We start from the raw sequence: 21,349 nt of genomic DNA on the forward strand, positions 1-21,349 counted from the left end.
ATAATGGGAAGAGACCGATGGGCGACCAGGACGGTCGTGAGGCGATGAATCGTGACGATTTTGCTGAGACATCGGATAAAGGTTCTGGAAATAAGGAAGGTTCGGTGGCTGGAACGGGAAACCAGACTGCAGTACCTACTCCTGCGGAGATGTGACAAACACTCTAAGCTATTATGACGCAGTTGGCGGTCCTGAGTCAGACTGCCGCACCAGCGAGAAACCTGTTCGATGGGCAATCCACAAAAAACCGTACGACCATTCCGATTGTAGAAGAGAAGGAAGGCATGGCTGCGGAGGTGATGGAACTCGACTCATCACTGGCTAAGACAACAAGGAAGGTTAGACTATTTGGTCGTGTTGGATCACGTGGCCAGGCTTGGAACTAGGCAATTCCGGGGTAGTTCCGACCCGATAGAGGCAGATGAATGGAGGAACCGCATGGTCTGAAATTTTCGATCCACAAGATGCCCGGAAGATTACAAGAAGGACATTGCGGTCCACTTCCTTGAAGGGGATGCGCATAATTGGTGGGTATCAGTGGAAAAACGCTCGGGGGGTATTGATACTTTTGCCGAGTTTGATGAGAAGTTCAACCAAAAGTACTTTCCCTCGGAAGCTTGGGATAGACTTGAACAGCAATTCATGGATTTAACACAAGGAAACTGGACTGTCCGAGAGTACGAGGTGGAATTCAACCGTCTTCGACGGTGTGTTTGAGAGGAATTGGTGAAGGAGGATACACAGATCCGGCGATTCCTCCACGGCTTAAGAGGAGACCTCTGAACTCATTGCTCCTCACGCACCTTCAGATCGGTTGCGGAATTGGTGGAACGGGCTGCGGCTGTTGAGTCCAGTATTGAGGAAGAAAATAAGGAAAGAGCTCTGACACGTCCCAACCTGGCGAGTAAGATCGTGGATAACAGGAAACAGAAATGGGATCAGGTCGGTGAAGGCGGTCAAGCCTCGGCTAAACAAGGGGAATGTGCGACTTGCGGAAAGAAGCACGGGGGTACATGCTGGAAAATGGCTAGAGCATGTGCCAAGTGCAGAAGCAAGAACCACACGGTTCAAAGCTGTCCGCGGATTGAGCAAGGGCAGCTCAGGGTTAAAAATGAGGAAATATCCTGTTTCTATTGCGGAAAGGCCGGACATTTCAAGAAGAAATGTCCTAAGCTGCAAGATGAGATACGGATGGAACAAAGAGGAAACCGTAGCGGGGACACACAGCAAGCTAAGAGACAGGCTGTAGCACCCCGGATGTACGAGTTGTCCAAGAAAATTGATGAGGCCGGAAGTTACAGTGAGATCACTGGTAAGTTTCCTAGCCTATTCAATAATTTAAATTTTGAGCATGGCATTGCATCGGGGTAGAAATGATAGGGGATTTAACATTTAGGAAAAATGTGTAGGGACCCTAAAAATAGGCGGTGTGTCAACACACGTCTTATATGATACCGGAGCTACACATAGTTTTGTGAGCCCGGAAATGATAGGAAAAGGCAGGTTCTGTAGAGAACATGAAAAGGCTACAGAACCTGGGAAAGACTATGGGATAGTCAATGCCGCAGGTTGTCAGGTCATGTACTCGCAGGAAACAGTCCATGACATCTCGGTGATGATCGGGGGTGTGAACCCACCGGCGGATCTGGTCATAGTCCAACTCAAGCATCACAAAGTGATATAAAACAACGCTAGACTGTTACCGGGGACAGGTGCGGTTCGTGCGGGATGCGGGAAAATTGGAGTTTCAAAGAATTCAACAACCTTCAGGGAGTTTGATTGTCTCAACGATCCAAGCAGAAAGGATGCTTGAGAAGGGGTGTGAGGCTTACTTGGCCACAATCACCATGGCCGAAGTGGGCAAGGGTGCCAAGATCAAGGAAATTCCGGTAGTCAATGAATTTGCAGATGTGTTCCAGGGCTTAACAGGTTTACCACCTGACCAGTCGGATCCATTTACGATAGAACTTGAACTGGGAACGTCCCCACTCTCGAAGGCGCCTTACCGGATGGCTCCGGCAGAAATGGCCGAGGTTAAGAAACAGTTGGAATAACTATTGGAAAAAGGATTTATCAGGCCAAGTAGTTCACCATGGGGAGCGCCGGTTTTATTTGTTAAGAAGAAAGACGGAAGCTTTAGGTTGTGCATCGACTACCGAGGGCTTGACCGAGTAACTGTTAAGAACAAGTACCCATTGCCTCGGATAGACGAGTTGCTGGATCAGTTGAAAGGGGCGACCGTGTTCTCAAAGGTGGATTTGGCTTCGGGATATCATCAGATTCTCATAGAGCCTTCGGATGCGCGCAAGACGGCTTTCCGGACTAGGTATGGCCATTTTGAATTTGTGGTTATGCCATTCGGATTGACAAACGCGCCAGCAGCCTTCATGAAGATGATGAACGTGATTTTCCGTGATTGTCTGGACGAATTTGTTATCATTTTCATCGATGAAATTCTCGTTTATTCAAAATACTAGGAAACGCATCAAAGTCATTTGAGGGCGGTGTTGCAGCGACTAAGGGACCAAAAGCTATATGCAAAATTGAGCAAGTGTAGCTTTTGGCAAAGGAGTATTGGGTTCCTAGGACATATTTTCTTATACCAAGGTGTATCGGTGGATCCAGAGAAGATCAAAGCCATTAAGGAATGGCCAAGACCCAAGAACGCTTCGGAAATAAGGAGTTTTCTCGGCTTGGTGGGATATTATAAGAAGTTTGTGAATGGATTCTCGAGTTTAGCCAAGTCATTGACGCGGCTGACCGGGAAGGATGTGAAATTCATGTGGACGGAGGGGTGTGAAAAGAGTTTTGCCGGGCTGAAGGAAAAAATAACAAGCGCACCGGTTCTAGCTTTACCTGAAACAGACCAGCCGTATGTGGTGTACGCGGATGCATCTATAAACGGCAAGGTGATCGCTTATGCATCAAAGCAGTTACGGAAACACGAAGGGAATAATCCAACCCATGATTTGGAAATAGCGGCAGTAGTCTTTGCACTTAAGATATGGTGATCTTATCTCTATGGAGCTAAAGTGCAAATCTACATCGACCATACGAGTCTGAAGTACATCTTCACGCAGCCTGAATTAAACCTAAGGCAAAGGCGGTGGATGCAACTTGTGGCGGATTACGACCTGGATATAGCTTACCATCATGGCAAAGCTAACTTAGTCGCGGATGCTCTGAGCAGAAGACGGTCCAAAGTGGCTGCGGAAAAAGAAGCGGAGATGCTACTAAACATGATTGGGACATTTCACCTTAATGCCTTGTCCACCGAACTGGAACCGTTGGGCTTAAGGGCGGCAGATCAAGCTGACCTGCTTACCCGGATTCGGATTGCACAAGGAAAAGATGAGATCTTGTGCAAGGCTGTGCAGAATGGGAAGACGGAGTACCAAACGTCAAACAATGGCACGATTGTGGTTAACGTCCGGGTATGTGTTCAAGAGGTGAAAGAGTTAAAGGAAGAAGTCCTTAGAGAAGCGCATCAGTCTAAGTTCTCGATTCATCCCGGACTTAACAATATGTACCAGGATCTGAAACGGTATTATCATTGGGTCGGGATGAAAAGAGACGTGGCTGAGTGGGTGGCAAGATGTCCTACTTGTCAACTGGTAAAGGCGGAACATCAAGTCCCGAGTGGGTTGCTACAGAGTTTACCCATTCCAGAGTGGAAATGGGATCATGTAACGATGGATTTCGTGACTGGTTTTCCCCGAACAGGGACCGGACGTGATGCGGTCTGGGTTGTGGTGGATCGATTAACTAAGTCTGCTCACTTCATCGCAATTAAGAAGACGGATGGTGTTGAACATATTGTGGGCAGGTATCTGGATGGAATAGTCCGTTTTCATGGTGTTCCGGCAAGCATAGTTTCAGACCAGGATTCTTGGTTCACGTCTTTCTTCTGGAGGGCTTTTCAAAAAGCCTTGGGGACAAGAGTGAACATGAGCACGGCTTACCATCCGCAGACAGACGGTCAGTTAGAACGGACCATACAAATCCTCGAAGACATGCTACAGGCTTGCGTTCTGGATTGGGGCGGTTCATGAAGGAAATATTTACCCTTAGCCGAATTCGCTTACAACAACATTTTCCAAGCCAGCATTGAGATGTCGCCGTATAAAGTCCTGGCCAAGATTCCTTCAGACCTTAAAGGGAATCTGACTGTGGAAACAAGACCAGTCCAGATCATTGACAAGATGGAAAAAGCAACAAGGAAAAAGATTCCGATGGTCAAAGTCGTTTGGGAAAGTAACGGTGTGGAAGAAGAAACTTGGGAAACAGAATATCGGATGAAGGCGGATTATCCCGAGTTGTTCGAGGAATGGAACAAGGTTCTACCCCTTAGCCCGGATTCGAGGACGAATCCCTTTCAAGGGGGGAGACTTGTAACGTCCCCGATCCGCAATAGGGTCGCCTGGACGGACCATGGCCGTGAAGCGGAAAACAATGGCCGAGAGTTTAAGGAAGAACATAAGCCATGGTCCAGAAGGATGGTTTAAGTTCATTAGCGTGGGATTTAGCCAATAAAAAGAAAGAAAGATAGCTCAACGAGTAGGATTGAGCTAAGACGAGCTGGAAGGGGTAAGCTAAGCTAGCTAGATCAGCTGCCGGGAAGCGCAGCTCAGCTGGGAAGAGTATAATACAGTTGGTCCAGCTGAGTGCTAAGTGAGCTGGCTGGACTTGGGCGGTTATGGCCGAAGGGTTGCAAAGCCTATGCACCCAATCAACACACCCGTTCGTCCAATAACATGCACCAGTTCGTCCAAGGCGGTTACATCAAGGGAAATCTATAAATTGACCTCCTTGTCCCCGTTTTTAGACACTCACAAACAGGGAGAGAAACTCTGCCCAAATTTCTACCAAACCGTGAGACTAAGGCAAACCAGGAGAGAGAAATAACATGTCCGGCGGTAGGAGGAATCGACCGGAGTGGCTGGTGCGGGTCGCGGAAGAAGGAAGAAGAAAGGGAACGCGGCAAGAACCAACGACCGTGAATCTCTAAGGTGCGTTCGTAGATAGGAGCGTACGGTTAAGTTGTTATTTCACCGTACGATCCTGATGATCGGCCGAAGTATGGGCTAGGCCGAACGGATGGTTAGTGGCGGCAGAAGAAAGAACAGATTTGACCGAGGACATGCGACGATCGGCCGAAGTATGGGCTAGGCAGATCCGACCATGTATCTCGGCCAAAATCTCAAAATATTGCCGACCATTGAATTGAGACTGGACTGGTGATGGTGCACATAGAATCGTATTGGTTATTGACCAGATCCGGTTGGCGCGGCAGCCGAGTGGCTTGGGAGACAGAGCGGTTCTTGCCAAAACTCGGCCAGTCCAAGGCCGACCTATGAACCGGATTAGAAATAGTTGTTGTGGATTAGAAACGGGGTCGGGAAACATAAACATAATCGCATACATATGCATGAATAATACTTAGCCAAAATAGCGTGTACTTATAATGTTGGTTTACAGGAAGCGATGAACGCGGAAAGGAAAAAGGATAGGCGCACTGACCGTTTAGCCAAGGATGATGGGTGGTGTGATAGAACAGATAGATGGGATCATGCGAACTTATAATAGCTTATATGCAAACTCTTAAGTTGTATTGAATCTTTTATTATATCAATAAAATATCTGTTCTCTTACTTGTTTATTACATATCGACTCTAAGTTAGTGAATCTAAGAATACATACATCAAACATGGATTAAATAAAGGACTAGACCCTAAAATGGACTGATGGAAATGGAGCCGTATAGCGGTCCGACCGGGAACAACCTCCACGGGCTTAGAGTCCGGGATGGGGTGTTTCAAATTAGCCGGCGGTGGACCTGAATCTGTTGGCTAGTTTTGGGTTTGGGTTTATATTAACAATATCGGATTTGGGTTTTATTCGTTATCGTTGATGATGTCGCAATAAGTTGTATAAGATGAAATCGTCGATTCTGGATTATGTGTTCTGCAATTGGAGGCTGAAATAATCGAAAATTTTGGGTTTCAGATTAAAAGAAATTAGAAGTTTATTTTAGGATTTTTACTAAATTGATTGACTATGTAGTTTATATAGAACGACTACATGTGGATCATTATTATATATGTCTGTGTTTTTTATGTATATATACGTGAATAGGTTTTTTATTGATAGAATTTTCTGTAGATTTTCTATATCTATATAGAACTTTTGTTTGACTCTTTGAATGTATGCTTTTATTATACCTAATAACCAACAAAATCATGAACGTATTTAATTGACTTCATGGTCAAGTGTTGCCTACTGGATCTGAAAGTTTCCAGACTCATCCATAATAACAACATACACACGTCACTCGCATGACTTACAAACACACTTTAAAACCATGAATGTGGGGGTGGAGCGCGTTGTTCGAAAGTGGAACTTCCTCTATATGGCATGAATGGCAATCTTGATTTTACAGTCAACTTTAGATTTGAACACCCGACCAACAAATTTACTGTCTCTTTCGTAAGGAATATCTGCCAAAGCGGAATCCACAACTGCAATATCAATACTTTGTTATGTATGCCTACTCAGTACGAAAATATAGATGGACTATAAAATCAAGTTCGGTAATATAAAGAATGTCTGCATATATGTTGTACTAATTAAAATAATTGCATAACAACTTATATCAGTATAGTTTAACTATAATATATTATAACTTGTCTATAACTAAATTCTTATATAGACGGGCTACATATTATAATCCTTTAAATTGCAATATATTATCATACCTCCAGCCGGTCGTCATTATATACCGGTGGTGCATCCCGGCCAAACAGAACTAATATGACTTTTGATAGTAAGAACATATTTAATGGCAGTAACTTTCATTTTCGTCCACATAAAAAATGCAGGGAAATTAACTTTTGAAAAGTTAAATAATATCTATATGTTATGTTAGTGATTAGATTGTCTATACTGACACATATTAGTTGTAGATAAGGTATGCGTCTGGCCTATCTGAGAGTACATTATTTCTCTTGCTTTTTTTTTACCGCTCTTATCCACATAAAATTATTTTCATCTCAAAATCATGGACTTTGTTACTTGCTTTATTACGTGATCTTCATAGCTATTTTCTTCATCATTTTATGAATTTTGGTTATTCATTTAATTGTCTCTTTTGTTAGAACAAAAAATAAAGGGACTCCAATTTTTGGATTTTTTTTTTGTATGTAGACGAATGAAATCCTATCTTAAAAGTTGAAGGTAAATGTTTATCAAAGTGTCCACATAAGATTTTAAAAGGTAATTTTATTTGTCCATATCAACATTCAAAATAAAAAAAAAATTAGAAATTCTAATATTATTGCTGAATAAAGAAATTAAAAAAATTTATAAATTCTAATATTATTGCTGATTTAAGAAATTATTTATAATTTTTTTTATTGGTCCAGTTCAACATTGAAAATTAAAAAGTTTCTAAATTCTATTATTGTTTTAAAAAATGATTAAAGATAAAGATATTATATATACACTTTATATTAATAATAAAAAAACTATAATAAATAATATTAAGAGACTCTTACATTAGCATCCAAATTTTTGTCACATAACTATAATTTTGATTTTTTTTTCTGTGTGTACAACCATTTTAAATATTAAAAAAAACAAAAAATGTGTTAAATTTCACTAAAAAATGAGTCATTACAACGTAAAAGAACCAACTTGATTAAACTATACTAGATTTTACCCCGTACGTTCACACAGGAACTATTTTTTATTTATGTAATATAATTTTTGTTTTTGTTTTTGTTTATATACATTTTCTAATAAGTGATGAAAAACATTTTTTCTGTAATAATTCTAATGATATATATTTTCTAGTGTTATATATGATCGCGATTAGAAAAATATTATTCTAATCCGTCCGTTCATATTAATCTGAAAAGTACAACAATTAAAAAACATCATTATAACATGCTCATTTATATTAATCCAGAAAGAATCAAAACTATTAAAAAATTTGACATGTCCATTCATATTGTTTGTATATTTTAAATATTTATTAAATTTAAATATTTAAATTTTAGACTCATTTAATAAAAATATACAATAATATATCATTTTCATTTCTATACTGAGAATATTATTTGAGTTTGAATATTTAAATTAAGTCTACATTAATATCTGAATAATATAATAATAATTTATATTATAATTTTTGATAATATAACCAATATTTAAGGAAATTGATAACAAATCTAAATTAAAAACAATTGGATTTATATTAAAATATTACACTAAATTAATTTATTTTATTAATATTACACTAAATCAACTTATTTGGTATATGTAAATTAAAATCAATAATTTTTTGTTTGGCAACAAAAATAACAGTTATCAGAAAACAGAATAATAGAAAATCAAGCAAAAATTCTTTTTGGACACAAAATATCCTTATCTTTTAATAGTATAGATGTTTAACAATTATCTAAATTACAGAAAATATAATGAAAGGAGATATAAACAAATCCATTACAAGCCGCTTTAATATTAAAAAAAAAAATATCCATAAAATCTTCATAGTTTGGCCACTGAATTTAAGATTAATGATAAATTCCAAGCAATCTGAAAATATAGAGAAAGAGGTTCAATCATTAAGATGATGGAGACTGAGGTATCCAAATTTTTTTTTTGAAATAATTTGGCATCTAATGGAGTTTTAACAGTCCAACGTGAACTAAAAATGTAACAATTAGCTGACCAAACAGCATCCGAATACATTCGGTAAGCCTCAAAACAAGAAGGAGAGACAAAAATCACTTTCCGCAACAGGCCTCGTGTGGGATCTGCGAGCTTTGATTTCTAAATCTATTACTAATAAAAGTTAAAGGTATATACCTCTAAGAATGTCCACATATGTTTAAAAGTTCAATTATATTAGTCCACATCAATATTTAAAATTCAAGGCATCCACATCAGTATTTAAAAATTTAATTTTATTCGTATATATCCAAATTGTAAATTAAAAAAAAAATCTAATTCGATCTAATATTATGGTGAAAAAAATAAATGAAAAAATAAAGAAATCTCTATTGACAAAAAAAAAACAACATGATATTAAAATCTCCATTATCACTGTTTACGTTACAAAATTAATTTATTATCTATAAAAAAATATATGCTACTTATACAAATTTAAGTTAATTGATTTTAAGGTTTTTCATGTATTGTTTTAATTTTTTAATAATTATAATTTATATTCATCTATTTTGTTTCACATATGCAAAACATATTTCCAAATAATCTCATGTAATATATTATGCAAAAATGATCAACAAGTTACATTTTGTATATTCGACTTGAAATTTTAATAGATTAATGCAGAAGTTCTTAGTTTTGAGTTGTTCAATTTGTTAATTTATTTTTCTAAATTTGTATCTATTAAATTGTACCGATTTTGACTACTTAATTATAATTAGGAAAAGTAAAAATGAATATGATGAAACTGAATATAATCATACATAAATCATTAAAATAAATAAATATGATATATTCATTGAAAAACAGATATAACATAAATAAAAATGAACATGATGAAAAACAATTTCATTTTTATTAGAAGTAATTATTTATAATCAATGGAAAATTATTTAAAAATTTACACAACCAATTGATAAAAATATATTTAATTCATAAATTTTGTGTTATTTTATTCATTTTACATTCAACTATTATTTTAGTTTCAAATTAAAAGTTAATTATTAATCTCAAATAAAACATTTTATTTTATAGTTCGATTAAAATTAATATATCAAAATAAAAATTTATATTGGTTAAATAAGAAAAATATTAAATATTGAATTTTATTATTCTTTATTATTTTTAAAGAACACATGTATAATTAGAATATAGTTAAAATGATGAAATAATAAAAGTTGAACCTAAATGTTTTTTAGGGTGTCCACATAATATTTTAAAGAGCAATTTTATTGGTTCACATTAACATTTAAAATCAAGAATGTTTACAATTTGTAATTGCTGAATAAAGAAATTAAAAAAAGTTTGCAAATTATAACTTTACTGCTGAATAAAGAAATTCTGAATAGATTTTTTATTGGTACACCTCAATATTAAAAACTAAAAAAATTTCAAATTCTATATTTGTATTTATAAATTATTAAAAATAAAAAATTATGTATAAATTTTTTTTATTAATAATAAAAATTAAAATAAATAATATTCAAATATGAAATTTAAATTTAAATTAGATATATACACACATAGTTAGAGACTCTTATATTAGCATCCAAAGTTTTAGTTTTATATCTGTGTGTTCAACTATTTCACATAAAACAAAAAACAAAAAAATAGAGTTAGGTTTCAATATAGAATGCATCATTAATTTGACTAAACTATATGTCTAACTATTAGCTCAATTAAAAAGAATATAATGAAAGGCGATATAAACAAAGCCACTACAAGTCGCTTTAATATTAAAAATGAGACCGTAAAATCTCCAAAGCTTGGCCATTGAATTTGAGAAAAATGATAAATTCCAAGCAATTCGAAAAATATGTCAAGTGATTTATACTCAACACATTTTAAAAACAAAGCACTAAAAATAGAGAAATAAATTTCGTCATCAAAATGAATGAGACTGAAGTATCCGAGGAAGATTTTTGAAATAACATGACATATGATGGAATTTTAACCAATATGAACCACAAAGATAACAATTAGTTGACCAAGCACCATTCTAATATATTTGGTAAGCCTCAAAAAAGGAGGAGAAACCAAATCCCTTGCCGCAACAAGCCTCGTATGGGATCTTCCAGCATTAATTTCTAAAACTATTACTAATAAAATTTATAGTTACATGTCTCTAATAGTGTCCACTTAGTAATTAAAAGTTCAACTCTATTGGTCCACATCAATATTTAAAATTAAGAAAAATTTCAAATTTTAAAATTATTTGTTAGTAAAAACTTATAATAGTTAAAAGGTCAATTTCATTAGTCCACAATTCCACATCAATAACTAAAATTTAAAAAAAAAATCTAAATAATAAAATTACAGTTTTTAATACAAAACAATATAGAAAATAATTTTAATTCAAAATTACTCTATTATTAATAACAGTTAAAAATATATATTATTTTCTAGGCATCTACATCAGCATTTCAAAATTCAATTTTTTCATATATATCAAATTTGTAAATTAAAAAGTTTCATAATTCTAATATTTTAGTTAAAAAATAAATTTAAAAAAATCTCTACTAACAAAAAAATCACATGATATTAAAATTTTCATTATCACTGTTTAAATTACGAATTTAATTTATTATCTATAAAAAATATATGCTACTCATATAAGATTAAGTTACTTGATTTTAAGGCTTTTCACGTAATATTTTAAATAACTAATAATTCAGATTTATATTCATCTAAATTTTTATCACATACAAAACATATTTCACATAATTTCATGTAATATATATGCAAAAATGATTATAAAAAATTACATTTTGTATATTCGATTTAGAATTGAAATAGATTAATGTAGAAGTTCTTAGTTTTGAATTGTTCAATTTATTATTTATTTTTCTAATTTTTTATGTATTAAATTTTATCAGTTTTGCTCACAAGTAAAAAAAAACTCCTTATTTCCTGAATTTCTCTTGATGAATCCATAAACAAATGGGATTCGGAAAAAGCGTAAAGCTCAAATTACATTATATGGTAATGTACTAAGATCGAAAAACTAAACTCGATTTTGCATTAATTGAGAGTTACTGAGATCTCTATAGAGACCTTACGAGCGAATTGAGCAAGTATTTACTCTCGGATATGTAATTAACCATATCTACCTTCACCACGGTCATCTTCACTCTTTGTTCATCCGCGTACGATTCTTCTTTGATCTTCAGCTTCAACATGTACTGATGAAACAGTCTGTTTCTAACAATCTCTGCGAATTCTTCATCATTCTGCAATTCGTATTTCAGGCTGTAAAGCTGCTTAGCCGGACAACCCATGATCTCTTCACCGGATTCTTGAAACGCGGTAACCCAAGCCAATCCTGTGTGGTCTTGAATCTGCACCTGAAGTAGGTATCTGTAGTCGCATTCCTCGGACTCTTGGTTGCACCGGTCACAGAGCCACATGTTTGTTCCAGTCTGTGTCACCTTTTTGTTGCATTGTTTATCTCCAATCATCAAAGGACAAGCTGTGTAACAGAAGCTATCGGTTTTGATGAATGATATAGTTGCTTTCACAGTGACCCAGTCAGGCTTATCTGATCTTCCAAGACCTTCCTCTTTGATCTGAGAAACAGTTTTTCTTATCTCGTTCCTCGAACCTCCTCCAGGCATATTGTCTCTGGAAATGGAAGAGGAGGCAGTATCTTTCCCCCCGTGATCGAACCAATTTCTCAGTATATGCGCTTCAGGAAAATCTGGATTTATGAAGAGCTGTGTTGACGATATAGTCCCAACTGATTTCCCACTGAAGTCACTCACTTTACCAGCTTTTATTGCTAAAACCGGGAAAAAAGCTGACTCGACCAACTCTTCGAGTTGCCGACCATCTCGATTACAGAATTCTCCCCATAGCGTAACTTCTACGGCCTTACCAGATTCATCCTTCAGATTCAGGATTCTCCTATGGGTTTCCATCCCATTCTTTCTCAAGATTGGCACTGAGGGATTCACAGAAGTCACAACTCCAATGATATCGAGTATCGTATTGTTCTCAGCGTTCTCAATGTCACTTATAGGACGGAAGGAGAACTGCTGCCTTGGTATGGAGCCATCTTCATCAGGGCAAAGCTCTACAGTCGAAGTTGACTCCAAAAAAATTTCCCATTCGTTCTTTAAGTGGTTGAAATTTTTCTGTGCAGGCTTCAAACTTCCCTTTGAGATCAAATAGACCTTGCCAACATCGATAACATCATAGAATCGGTCAACAACAACATTAAAGCAAGTAATACGAATCTCCCCTCCATCAGAGTCAAGCAGGTCAAAGGAGAAAACTTTCCCGTCTCCTTTGGCATTATTATATCGTCTGATATCTCCTTTTGCAGTTACTCTAGCCTTAATAGCCCACCGACCTTGGTATGGGTTGAGAGCAGCAATAGGGATGATTCGAGCTGGAGCTTCATTCTTCATTATGGGTCCATGATTTCTGTAGCTTGGAGGTGGTTGATATGAAGGTTGAACAGATGGCCTGAAAGTTGGAGTATTGTTGACTGGATTTTGAATGTTTACGCCCCCGGAAGGTGCTTTATTAACAAAATGCTGGATCGACGGCTCATTAAAAACAAACCTATTTGTAGGCGATATACTGCCCAGATCTGAGAGCGGGTTTTGGGCTTTTGTATCTGAATCTGCAGACATTGTGGGGTTGCCAATAGTTTCAGAATGTGGTACTATGGTCTCCATGTTCAGCACCACAATAAGGCTGCACACAATATGCATAGAAGTATAAGAAAATTACAATCCAAGAGAGCAAAACTCCTTCAAATATCTCATGCTCACTCAAGTTAATATGTAAATATATTATCTACAAACACGATCAACATAATCGTTTCCCTTGAAATTTTTTCACAACATCTGCCAACTTACCATTAAATTTCTATGAACTACAGAGATAACAGCACAAATCTTGGCACCAGGAGAAATTTAAGCCAAATCATTCATCAACACAAGATAACTAACAACAATCTTCAAACAAAGCTATCTTTGTTTTTTGAATCTCACTGTAACAAATGTCTTATACATACAACTAAAACATATAACTAGAAATGCTCAAAAACATTACGAGACATTCGATTGAGCGAGAAATTTAGCATGTACCAGAGGTGAAAATTGTATTCGAACAGATTTTGTTCTCATATACGAATCGGAGTACTAAAGATGGAATTACCAAAACACAAGCGTCCAACAATATCACATGGCTTAACTTCTCTCCCTTCAAAGCTAAAGCAGTAACACGCTAGCAAGCCTTGAAACTATTATTACGGCAAACCAGTAATCAGAAATCACTGGTAAATTTTATCAAAACTACGCAATTCAACACAATGGCAGAACAAGATCTACACATACAATTAACATGGAACAATCAAAAACATTACGAGCATTTAGCTGAGCGAGAATTATAGTATGTCACAGAGCTGAAAGTTTTATCTGAGGCAAAACTGGTGTATTGAGTTTGTTCTCAAACCAAATAAAGATTGAATTACCAAAACAGAAACGTCCAACAAACTCACATGGCTTAAACTTTTCCTCCATACCAAATCAATACACACCTAGCAAACTTCTAACGTCACACTTACTGAACCACAAAATACTATTCCGGCACACAAGAAATCAGAAATCGCTGGAAATTTCCACCAAACTATGCAATTCAATTGGAACAAGAGAAAACAATTTAAGGAGAAAAATGAAAATTACTTGCGGCCTTTAACGTCGCTGCAAATGTAATCAATCAGCTGAACAATGGATCCCTTCTCAACCTGTGCCGACTTGACTCGATCATTGAGCTGAACCGCGAGCATAGCATATTGAGCTGAGATACCATCTGAAATCAGCAAACGGTACCTATCCTTGCTTCTCTCCTGACTTTTTCCTATCAGTTTGATATCTAAAACCTGTAACAGAGGCTTCAAATTTACGTCGCCTGCTTTAATCGCCGTGATGGCGTTGGGAGTCAAACTTATCGGCATGATTTGATAGTCCAAAAGCCCTAAAAAATGGAAGAATCGATTATAAAAAAAAATACTAAAAAGGAATCAGGAATGGAGGAATGGGGAAATAGAGGGACCGAAAGGAAGAGTATATCGACCACCTTAAGAACGATGGTGATGCAAGTTGCAACAGTTTATATTTCCTTAATTTTAATTTTTTTTGTGTTAACAATTCACTTGCAATGACAAATATTTGCAATGACAAATATAACCTCGACTTGTGGTTTCCCTCTCAGCTAAATCAAATATGGGCCTGATTTTTAAGCCCGTAGCTAGATAAGAATTGAACCCTAAAGAGATCCTAAAATATTGCTGCTGATTTATTTTTTTGTCGTATATAGTTGCTGATTAATCGGCGATCTAAGCGGACAACCAATGTTATATTGACTAAAACCGATTTCTTAAAAAAATCGGAAACTTCTATAAACAATCTGGCACATTTAGAGGCCCAACTGAAGAGGATCGCACACAGTATTAGTCCGAGGTCCACAACTTGAGATGAAATATTTTTAATTACAATGCAGATGAAGACTCTTATTTATAGTGCAGCTCCTCTTCTCAATTATCCAAGTTTGTCGATGTGGGACAAACCAAAAAATCTACGTTGAAAAAATTGCCATAGGAATTTATGGGTTTGAGTTAAATTTGAGTCTTCGACACACTAGTATATCTTCTAAGTCTATTATTATGCACATATTTTTACAAACTTTAGTTCATATACAGTAAATATTATATAAATTAATATTTGATAAATTAATACTCGATAAATTAATAAATATTATAAATTAATAATTTTTCAGAGTCCCGAATTGGACTAGTTCAAAATATGACACAATTAGATAAAATAATAAAATAATAATTTAACAAAACTTCTATGTAAATTTATGGTCCTATTAATATTATAAATTAATAATTACCATAAGCAAAATCTGATGTAAACATATACATGAGTAATCTACTAAAATATGAGTATAGTAATGCTTTTCAATCATTTTAAATTAAAATCTTCTTCGAATTTAAATTTTAGAAAAAAAAATTAAAAAATTATACAATCTCTTTTAAAATTAATAAGAAATAAAAAAATATTTTTATTTGAAATCTATAAATTAATAACTCTATAAATTAAAATAATATCAAAATCCCAACATTATTAATTTATAGAGTTTTTATTGTATGTCTAATACTGTATAACAAAATTAATTTAAAAATATAATAAATATTAAAAAATAATTAAAATAATTAATATAAATTTAAAAACTATTCCCTGGTTAATCTTCGATTAATCTTCGATTTTTTATCTAGGCGCTAAGCGGACCTCGACCGACCGAGCGCTTTTTTGAACATGGCGTATATGTAAAAAGGTGACTTCTCTTCTCCGTCTTTGCTTCTTCCTTTTGACGCCGCTTCAGATTCCTTGCAGGTACATTCTGCTTAACCTAGAATTTTGTTTTTTTTTTTTCCACAACCCAATTGTTACATCACATTTGGCCCGTTAAGGAATTGGTCTGAAAACCATCCTCAGTTGGCTCGTTATGAATGATTTGGGAGAAAATATCGTCTCTTGCTCGAGCTCCTTTTGCAAGACTATCTGCTCGGACATTTGAACTTCTAGGGATATGTAATAGATTGAAATCCAAAAAGTTTTCTCGAAGAATACGAAGGGCTTCCAGCTCTGATGAAAAAGATGGCCAATCCGATGGAGATTCATACATGCTTACCAAATCCGAACAATCGGTCTGAAAGTGAACGGATAAGATTTGTTTCTCTATCACACAAGACATAGCCCATAACAGATTCTCCAATTCGGCATGAAGGGCCGATAGGCTTCTACGGCAGCCCTGTAGGCCAAAGATCTCACCACCCCTCTCATCCTTTAGACTCCATCCGAGCCCACTTACCAGGCCGTTACTTATCCAGGAAGCATCGACCTAACACAGCGGTAACCTCTCGACATAGGGTAGAGGACTCCGGAGCAAAGTAGTGAGTGGCGCCTCATCTGGTTCGTCCTCTACTTCTTTTGGTTGGTTTGCAATCTTCCAACTTTCTGCTTCAATTGGCGTGGATCAAGGTATCTACTGGGGAAATTTCTTTCCCGTTGTAGATCTTGTCGTTCCTCGCTTTCCAAATGTACCACAAGATCCAAGGATAAAAATCCTTTTGAGGATCTGTCATGCCTAACTCTTTTGTTTTCCAAAAGAGAAAGCTCATATTTTGGTAAATAGAAGTACTCGGGAAGAGACCCGGAAGGGACGGAAAGTCCGATAACGCCCAGACTTGTAAAGCCAGGGGACATAAAAACAAAAGATGGTTAATAGATTCTTCAGGATTCCCACAGCGGGGCCTTATCTGTTCCCATATGCCTGTAGGTTAGGTTTTGGCAAGTAGCAATACATCCTGATAAAGCTTGCCACATAAAATGCTTCATTTTTCCAGGCGTCCGTACTTTCCAGACATAGCTTTGAAGGGCTGTAATACTCGGTTCTCTCACAACATCCAAATTCTGTTCAAGGTTTGATTTCCTTATCAGGTCATATCCGGATTTAAGCGTGTATATTCCTGATTTAGTATGGTTCCACGCAAATCCATCAAGGGTACGGTTCCTACTAGGTCTCAACCCAAGGATAAGAGAGACATCTTCAGGTTGGAAAAATTCTCTTAGAAGAGGCTCATCCCATTGCTTCGTATCTTGACGGATAAAGGAGTAAACTAACACTCCTGGGTCCTGAAGTCCGATTTGGGGGGTTGCTCTTGGTGGACGGGCCCTGGCATCGGGGATCCAAGAGTCACTCCACACCCTCGTATTTAGTCCCGACCCTATCGTCTTCCTTAGTCCCATTTTGAGATACGGTTTTGCGGCCAACATACTCCTCCATCCATAGGATGGTGAGTAGACATTTCGATCCTCTAACGGATCTGATTGTCGATAATATCTTCCTCTTAGCACCCGAGCCAGAAGAGATGAAGGGTACTGAATGAGTCTCCATATTTTCTTCGCTAGCAAAGCTAGATTAAAATCATTTAGATCTCTAAAGCCAAGGCCTCCCATGTCCTGTGGAATACAAATCTTGTCCTATGCAATCCAGTGGATTCCGCAACTAGTTTGTTTTGAACTCCACCAAAAATTGGCAATGGCGCTCCGAAGTTTGTCTGTAACCCCTTTAGGAAGGAGAAAACAAGACATGACGTAAGTGGGGACGGCTTGAGCCACTGATTTAATCTGAACTCTTTTCCACCCTTGGAAAGAAGTCTTGCGGACCAATTATTAACACGATTACTAAGGCGTTCATGAACAAAAGAAAAGACCTCCTTCTTTGATCCACAGATTTGCTCAGGTAGGCCTAGGTACATGCCCATGCCGCCTTCTGTAGAAATACCTATGGTATTTTTAACACTTCGTTTGAGATCTGGGTCCACTCTATCTCCAAACATGATGGATGATTTCCCCAGCTTAAGTTGTTGTCCCGACGCCATTCCATAAGTGTTTATGATTCGAAGAATCTCCGCTCCTTGTTGCATATCCGCTTTACAGAAAAACAGGCTATCATCAGCAAAGAGAAGGTGGGAAACTGGGGGACTTGCTTGAGCTATTTTCAGCCCAGAGATTCGCTCCTCTTCCTCTGCTCCCTTGAGGAGCGAAATAAGGCCTTCTGTGCACAGAATAAAGAGGAAGGGGGAGAGAGGGTCCCCTTGCCTTAAGCCCCTCGACGGTTTGATATTACCTTCAGGTTCTCCATTAATAAGGACCTGGAATGAAACTGATGAGATGCAAAACATCAGTAAACTGACCCATCTCGATGAATATACTAACTTGATAAGGAGAGCTTCAATGAAACTCCATTCAATTCGGTCATATGCTTTGCTCATATCTGTCTTGATAGCCATTAAATTTTCTCTACAATTTGTGTTGGTTCGGAGAGCGTGAAAATTTTCTTGCGCTAACAGAATATTATCTGTAACAAGTCGTCTAGCCATGAAGGCCGATTGTGTTTCTGAAATGATGTTTGGAAGTGTCTTTTTGAGTCGTTTGCATAAAAGCTTGGAGATGATCTTGTAACTGACGTTACACAGGCTGATTGGGCAAAATTCCCCCATTGCTCTAGGTTTGTTTATTTTTGGGATTAGACAAATATTTGTCTGGTTAAGTCTAGGATCAAAAGTTCTGGAGCTGAAAAAGTTTTTAACCAGTTTAACAATATCATGGCGAATAAAAGGCCAGAATTTTTGGTAAAATTTGTTTGTCATACCATCAGGACCAGGAGCTTTATCCGGGTTAATATCGAAAAGCGCATCTTTCATTTCTTTCTCCGATGGATCCTTCAAAAGTAATTGATTTGTATTATCTGAGACTTTCTCGGTATTAAACCGGAGAGAATTTTCTGGGTCTGAGTGGATAGACGAGGAGAAAAGGTCTTGAAAATATGTAGAGACCACTTTTCCTATTCCTCTCGCATTTTCCACCAAATGTCCGCTACTATCCTTAAGGGAGACGATGCGGTTCCTGGCTCTCCTTTGTTTAGTAAGGGCATGGAAGAATTTCGTGTTCTTATCACCGTCTTTGTGCCATTTCTCTCGACTCTTCTGTTGCCACAACATTTCTTCTTCCCTGAGGGCAGCACAAAGTTTCCTCCTGATGTCTTCAATCTCTTCTAGTGTTGTATTATCATCATCTTGGGCTAAGTCCAATTGGTTTTTTAATTCTTCGATCATTTTTTCCGAGTTAGTCGGAGAGAATTTCTTCCAAATAGAGATGTGATATAAGATTGGAATCACACCAAGTCTTATAATTCACAAGGTTGTCAAAGACAACAAGCTTTGCGGAAGTGGATATGATGATGGGATGGAAGGTGGTGGATTTGATTGACTCTCTCAATCGATGGTGACTGACTCTCTCAATCTGTGAACGAAATAGATTGTTTGAATCTCACAAACAAGCTAGGTCGCAGCTTCTATAGAGCTAAGTGAATCACACACTTAATTCTAAAAAAAGAACAATCTTTGCAAAGAAACACTTTGAAAGAAAACAAGAATACTTAGTATATTTCTGGATTGAAAGGTGAGTTTTTACAATGGACTAAGAGGAGCTTATATAATGCTCTTACACGTTCTAAAATGCGAAAGACAAAGAAACAAATCAAAGCTAATCTAAAACTAGCCGTTAGGCTCTAAATGAGTGAATCTCGATCAAATATGAAAATGTGATGATGCCTTTGTATCTGGACGGTTTTAGGGGATAATTTAGCTTCTCTGGAACATTATTATCTTCATAAAATACTCTCAAGTCGTAGCATTCAAAGGAAAAGAGCTGTTGGAGAGATATGGCTCCAAGTGTGAATGCATCTATATATGGCAAGTGAAGTTGCAGAAGGATCCGCCTGATCCTGTGAGTTCTGGTGCATGGTGGGACAATGTTTGGACCCTTTGATTGGTAAATGAAGTCTCCTGGTCGCCAAAGTCGGTTCTGTGTTGAATTAAACCGGTTGACTCTCATACTTGCCATAAATGGCTTCGGTTGGCTTAATTGAGAACTTTATTGGATCCGCCTGATCCAATGCGTGTTGGTGCACCTTAGGATGTTGTAGAAAGCTTCTAGAAGTAACTCAGAGTCTCCTGGGCGCCACTGATATGTTTGAAGCCTCCAAAACCCGAAAGGTTCTAAATAAGGCAAGCCGGAAATCTTCTGGTTTAGAAATTGAATAACTTTCCAACCAAAACCGGTCTCGGTATGATTCCAGTTCTCCTGGATTCTCTGATGAATGAAGAATCCAAAACAAGCCGGTTCATAGCTTGATTCGTCCTTGTTTGGTCGGAATCCTTTGATCAAGGCGCAAATGTCCAAATCGGGTTTGTTGGAGATAACCCGGTTTGTAAGCTGAATAACTCGTATGTCTGAACTCCAATTGGACTGATTCCAATTACCCGCGTGCCTATGCTGGATCCAGATTGCATAGAAAGTGGTTTCATGTATTAAATCCTTCTGGTCTGGTTGGAGGGATTCAATAAGTGGTCGTATGTCTCCATCGGATCCTTTGAAGATCTGCCTGAGTGTATCTTCAATATCTTCTTCATGTGGAAAGCTTTTGGGATGATTCTTCTTCGTGGTATGCTCTAGACGTGATGAGTAAATATCCCAAATGTTTGTTGAGCTGGAACGGTCAGTATTGGTCTTCATTTGTGCTGAACAAAGCTCACATGTCTCCTTAGCTCGTCTTGGCTCCATGTTCTCATCTCCTTGTTCCTTGATTCCTTGCTTCAGGTCTGATGATGACTTGATGTCCTCATCAAGATGTTTTTCCGGCATTGTGCAACTTTTTGATGAAAATCTCGACGTGAGATTTCATTAAAGGGGCCCCACCTGGAAATGACTGTCTCTTTAAAACCAGGCTTTCCGATCCATCTCTTATCAAATCGAAATGATTTTTTCTTCCTTATGTTGTCAATTTTTATCATAGCTAGGACTGGTCGATGATCTGATCCCCAAAGTTTCATATACTCCGCAGAAGAGTGAGAAAATTTTGAAAGTCATTCTTCATTTCCAAGAGCTCTGTCTAGACGGCATTTGACTTTGCCAGACCGTCTTCTTCCAACCCAGGAAAATGAATTTCCTTTGTACGGGAAGTCAAGCATTCCACAATTATC

General features: G+C 37.1%; 3 protein-coding genes across 5 annotated transcripts; 1 reads left to right on the forward strand and 2 right to left on the reverse strand.

Annotated features, from left to right (window-relative positions):
* Positions 1 to 173: 173 nt before the first annotated feature.
* Positions 174 to 3,011, forward strand: LOC112089223. The gene is made up of 7 exons (XM_024160206.1): positions 174 to 338; positions 577 to 707; positions 810 to 1,312; positions 1,410 to 1,648; positions 1,713 to 2,033; positions 2,121 to 2,402; positions 2,478 to 3,011. Exons 1-7 carry the CDS (start codon positions 174 to 176, stop codon positions 3,009 to 3,011), a joined length of 2,175 nt encoding a protein of 724 aa, XP_024015974.1.
* An 8,605-nt stretch (positions 3,012 to 11,616) lies between these two features.
* LOC18025677 (replication protein A 70 kDa DNA-binding subunit A) lies at positions 11,617 to 15,205 on the reverse strand. 3 transcript variants are annotated; one of them, XM_024160224.1, is made up of 3 exons: positions 14,815 to 15,205; positions 14,421 to 14,712; positions 11,617 to 13,428 (listed from the first exon to the last, which is right to left on the reverse strand). In XM_024160224.1, the coding sequence occupies exons 2-3, from the start codon at positions 14,690 to 14,692 to the stop codon at positions 11,772 to 11,774; spliced, it is 1,929 nt and encodes a 642-aa protein (XP_024015992.1). In that variant the 5' UTR covers positions 14,693 to 14,712; positions 14,815 to 15,205; the 3' UTR covers positions 11,617 to 11,771. The 3 variants fall into 3 exon arrangements, with proteins under 3 accessions (XP_024015992.1, XP_024015993.1, XP_006408983.1); XM_024160225.1 differs by having other exon boundaries at positions 11,617 to 13,194; positions 13,294 to 13,428; positions 14,421 to 15,205; XM_006408920.2 differs by having other exon boundaries at positions 14,421 to 15,205.
* Positions 15,206 to 17,033: 1,828 nt separating this feature from the next.
* LOC112089224 lies at positions 17,034 to 19,420 on the reverse strand. Its single transcript, XM_024160207.1, has 3 exons — positions 18,958 to 19,420; positions 18,017 to 18,468; positions 17,034 to 17,762 (listed from the first exon to the last, which is right to left on the reverse strand). Exons 1-3 carry the CDS (start codon positions 19,418 to 19,420, stop codon positions 17,034 to 17,036), a joined length of 1,644 nt encoding a protein of 547 aa, XP_024015975.1.
* Between the last annotated feature and the right edge of the window lie 1,929 nt (positions 19,421 to 21,349).

This window comes from Eutrema salsugineum, unplaced genomic scaffold (assembly GCF_000478725.1).
Source record: "Eutrema salsugineum unplaced genomic scaffold, Eutsalg1_0 scaffold_12, whole genome shotgun sequence".
NCBI lineage: Eukaryota > Viridiplantae > Streptophyta > Magnoliopsida > Brassicales > Brassicaceae > Eutrema > Eutrema salsugineum.

Bases quoted from the DNA above. Each gene is read 5' to 3' on its own strand.
- LOC112089223 (XM_024160206.1), top strand. From the start codon at position 174: ATGACGCAGTTGGCGGTCCTGAGTCAGACTGCCGCACCAGCGAGAAAC. The intron at 708-809 runs GTGTGTTTGAGA...ACGCACCTTCAG, and splicing joins GAATTCAACCGTCTTCGACG to ATCGGTTGCGGAATTGGTGG. The intron at 1,313-1,409 runs GTAAGTTTCCTA...AAAAATGTGTAG, and splicing joins AAGTTACAGTGAGATCACTG to GGACCCTAAAAATAGGCGGT.
- LOC18025677 (XM_024160224.1), bottom strand. From the start codon at position 14,692: ATGCCGATAAGTTTGACTCCCAACGCCATCACGGCGATTAAAGCAGGC. The intron at 13,429-14,420 runs GTAATTTTCATT...TATTGTGTGCAG, and splicing joins AGCGACGTTAAAGGCCGCAA to CCTTATTGTGGTGCTGAACA.
- LOC112089224 (XM_024160207.1), bottom strand. From the start codon at position 19,420: ATGATCGAAGAATTAAAAAACCAATTGGACTTAGCCCAAGATGATGAT. The intron at 18,469-18,957 runs GTATGACAAACA...GCATCTCATCAG, and splicing joins TAAAGCTCCTGGTCCTGATG to TTTCATTCCAGGTCCTTATT. The intron at 17,763-18,016 runs GTCTTTTCTTTT...TGTATTCCACAG, and splicing joins TCTGTGGATCAAAGAAGGAG to GACATGGGAGGCCTTGGCTT.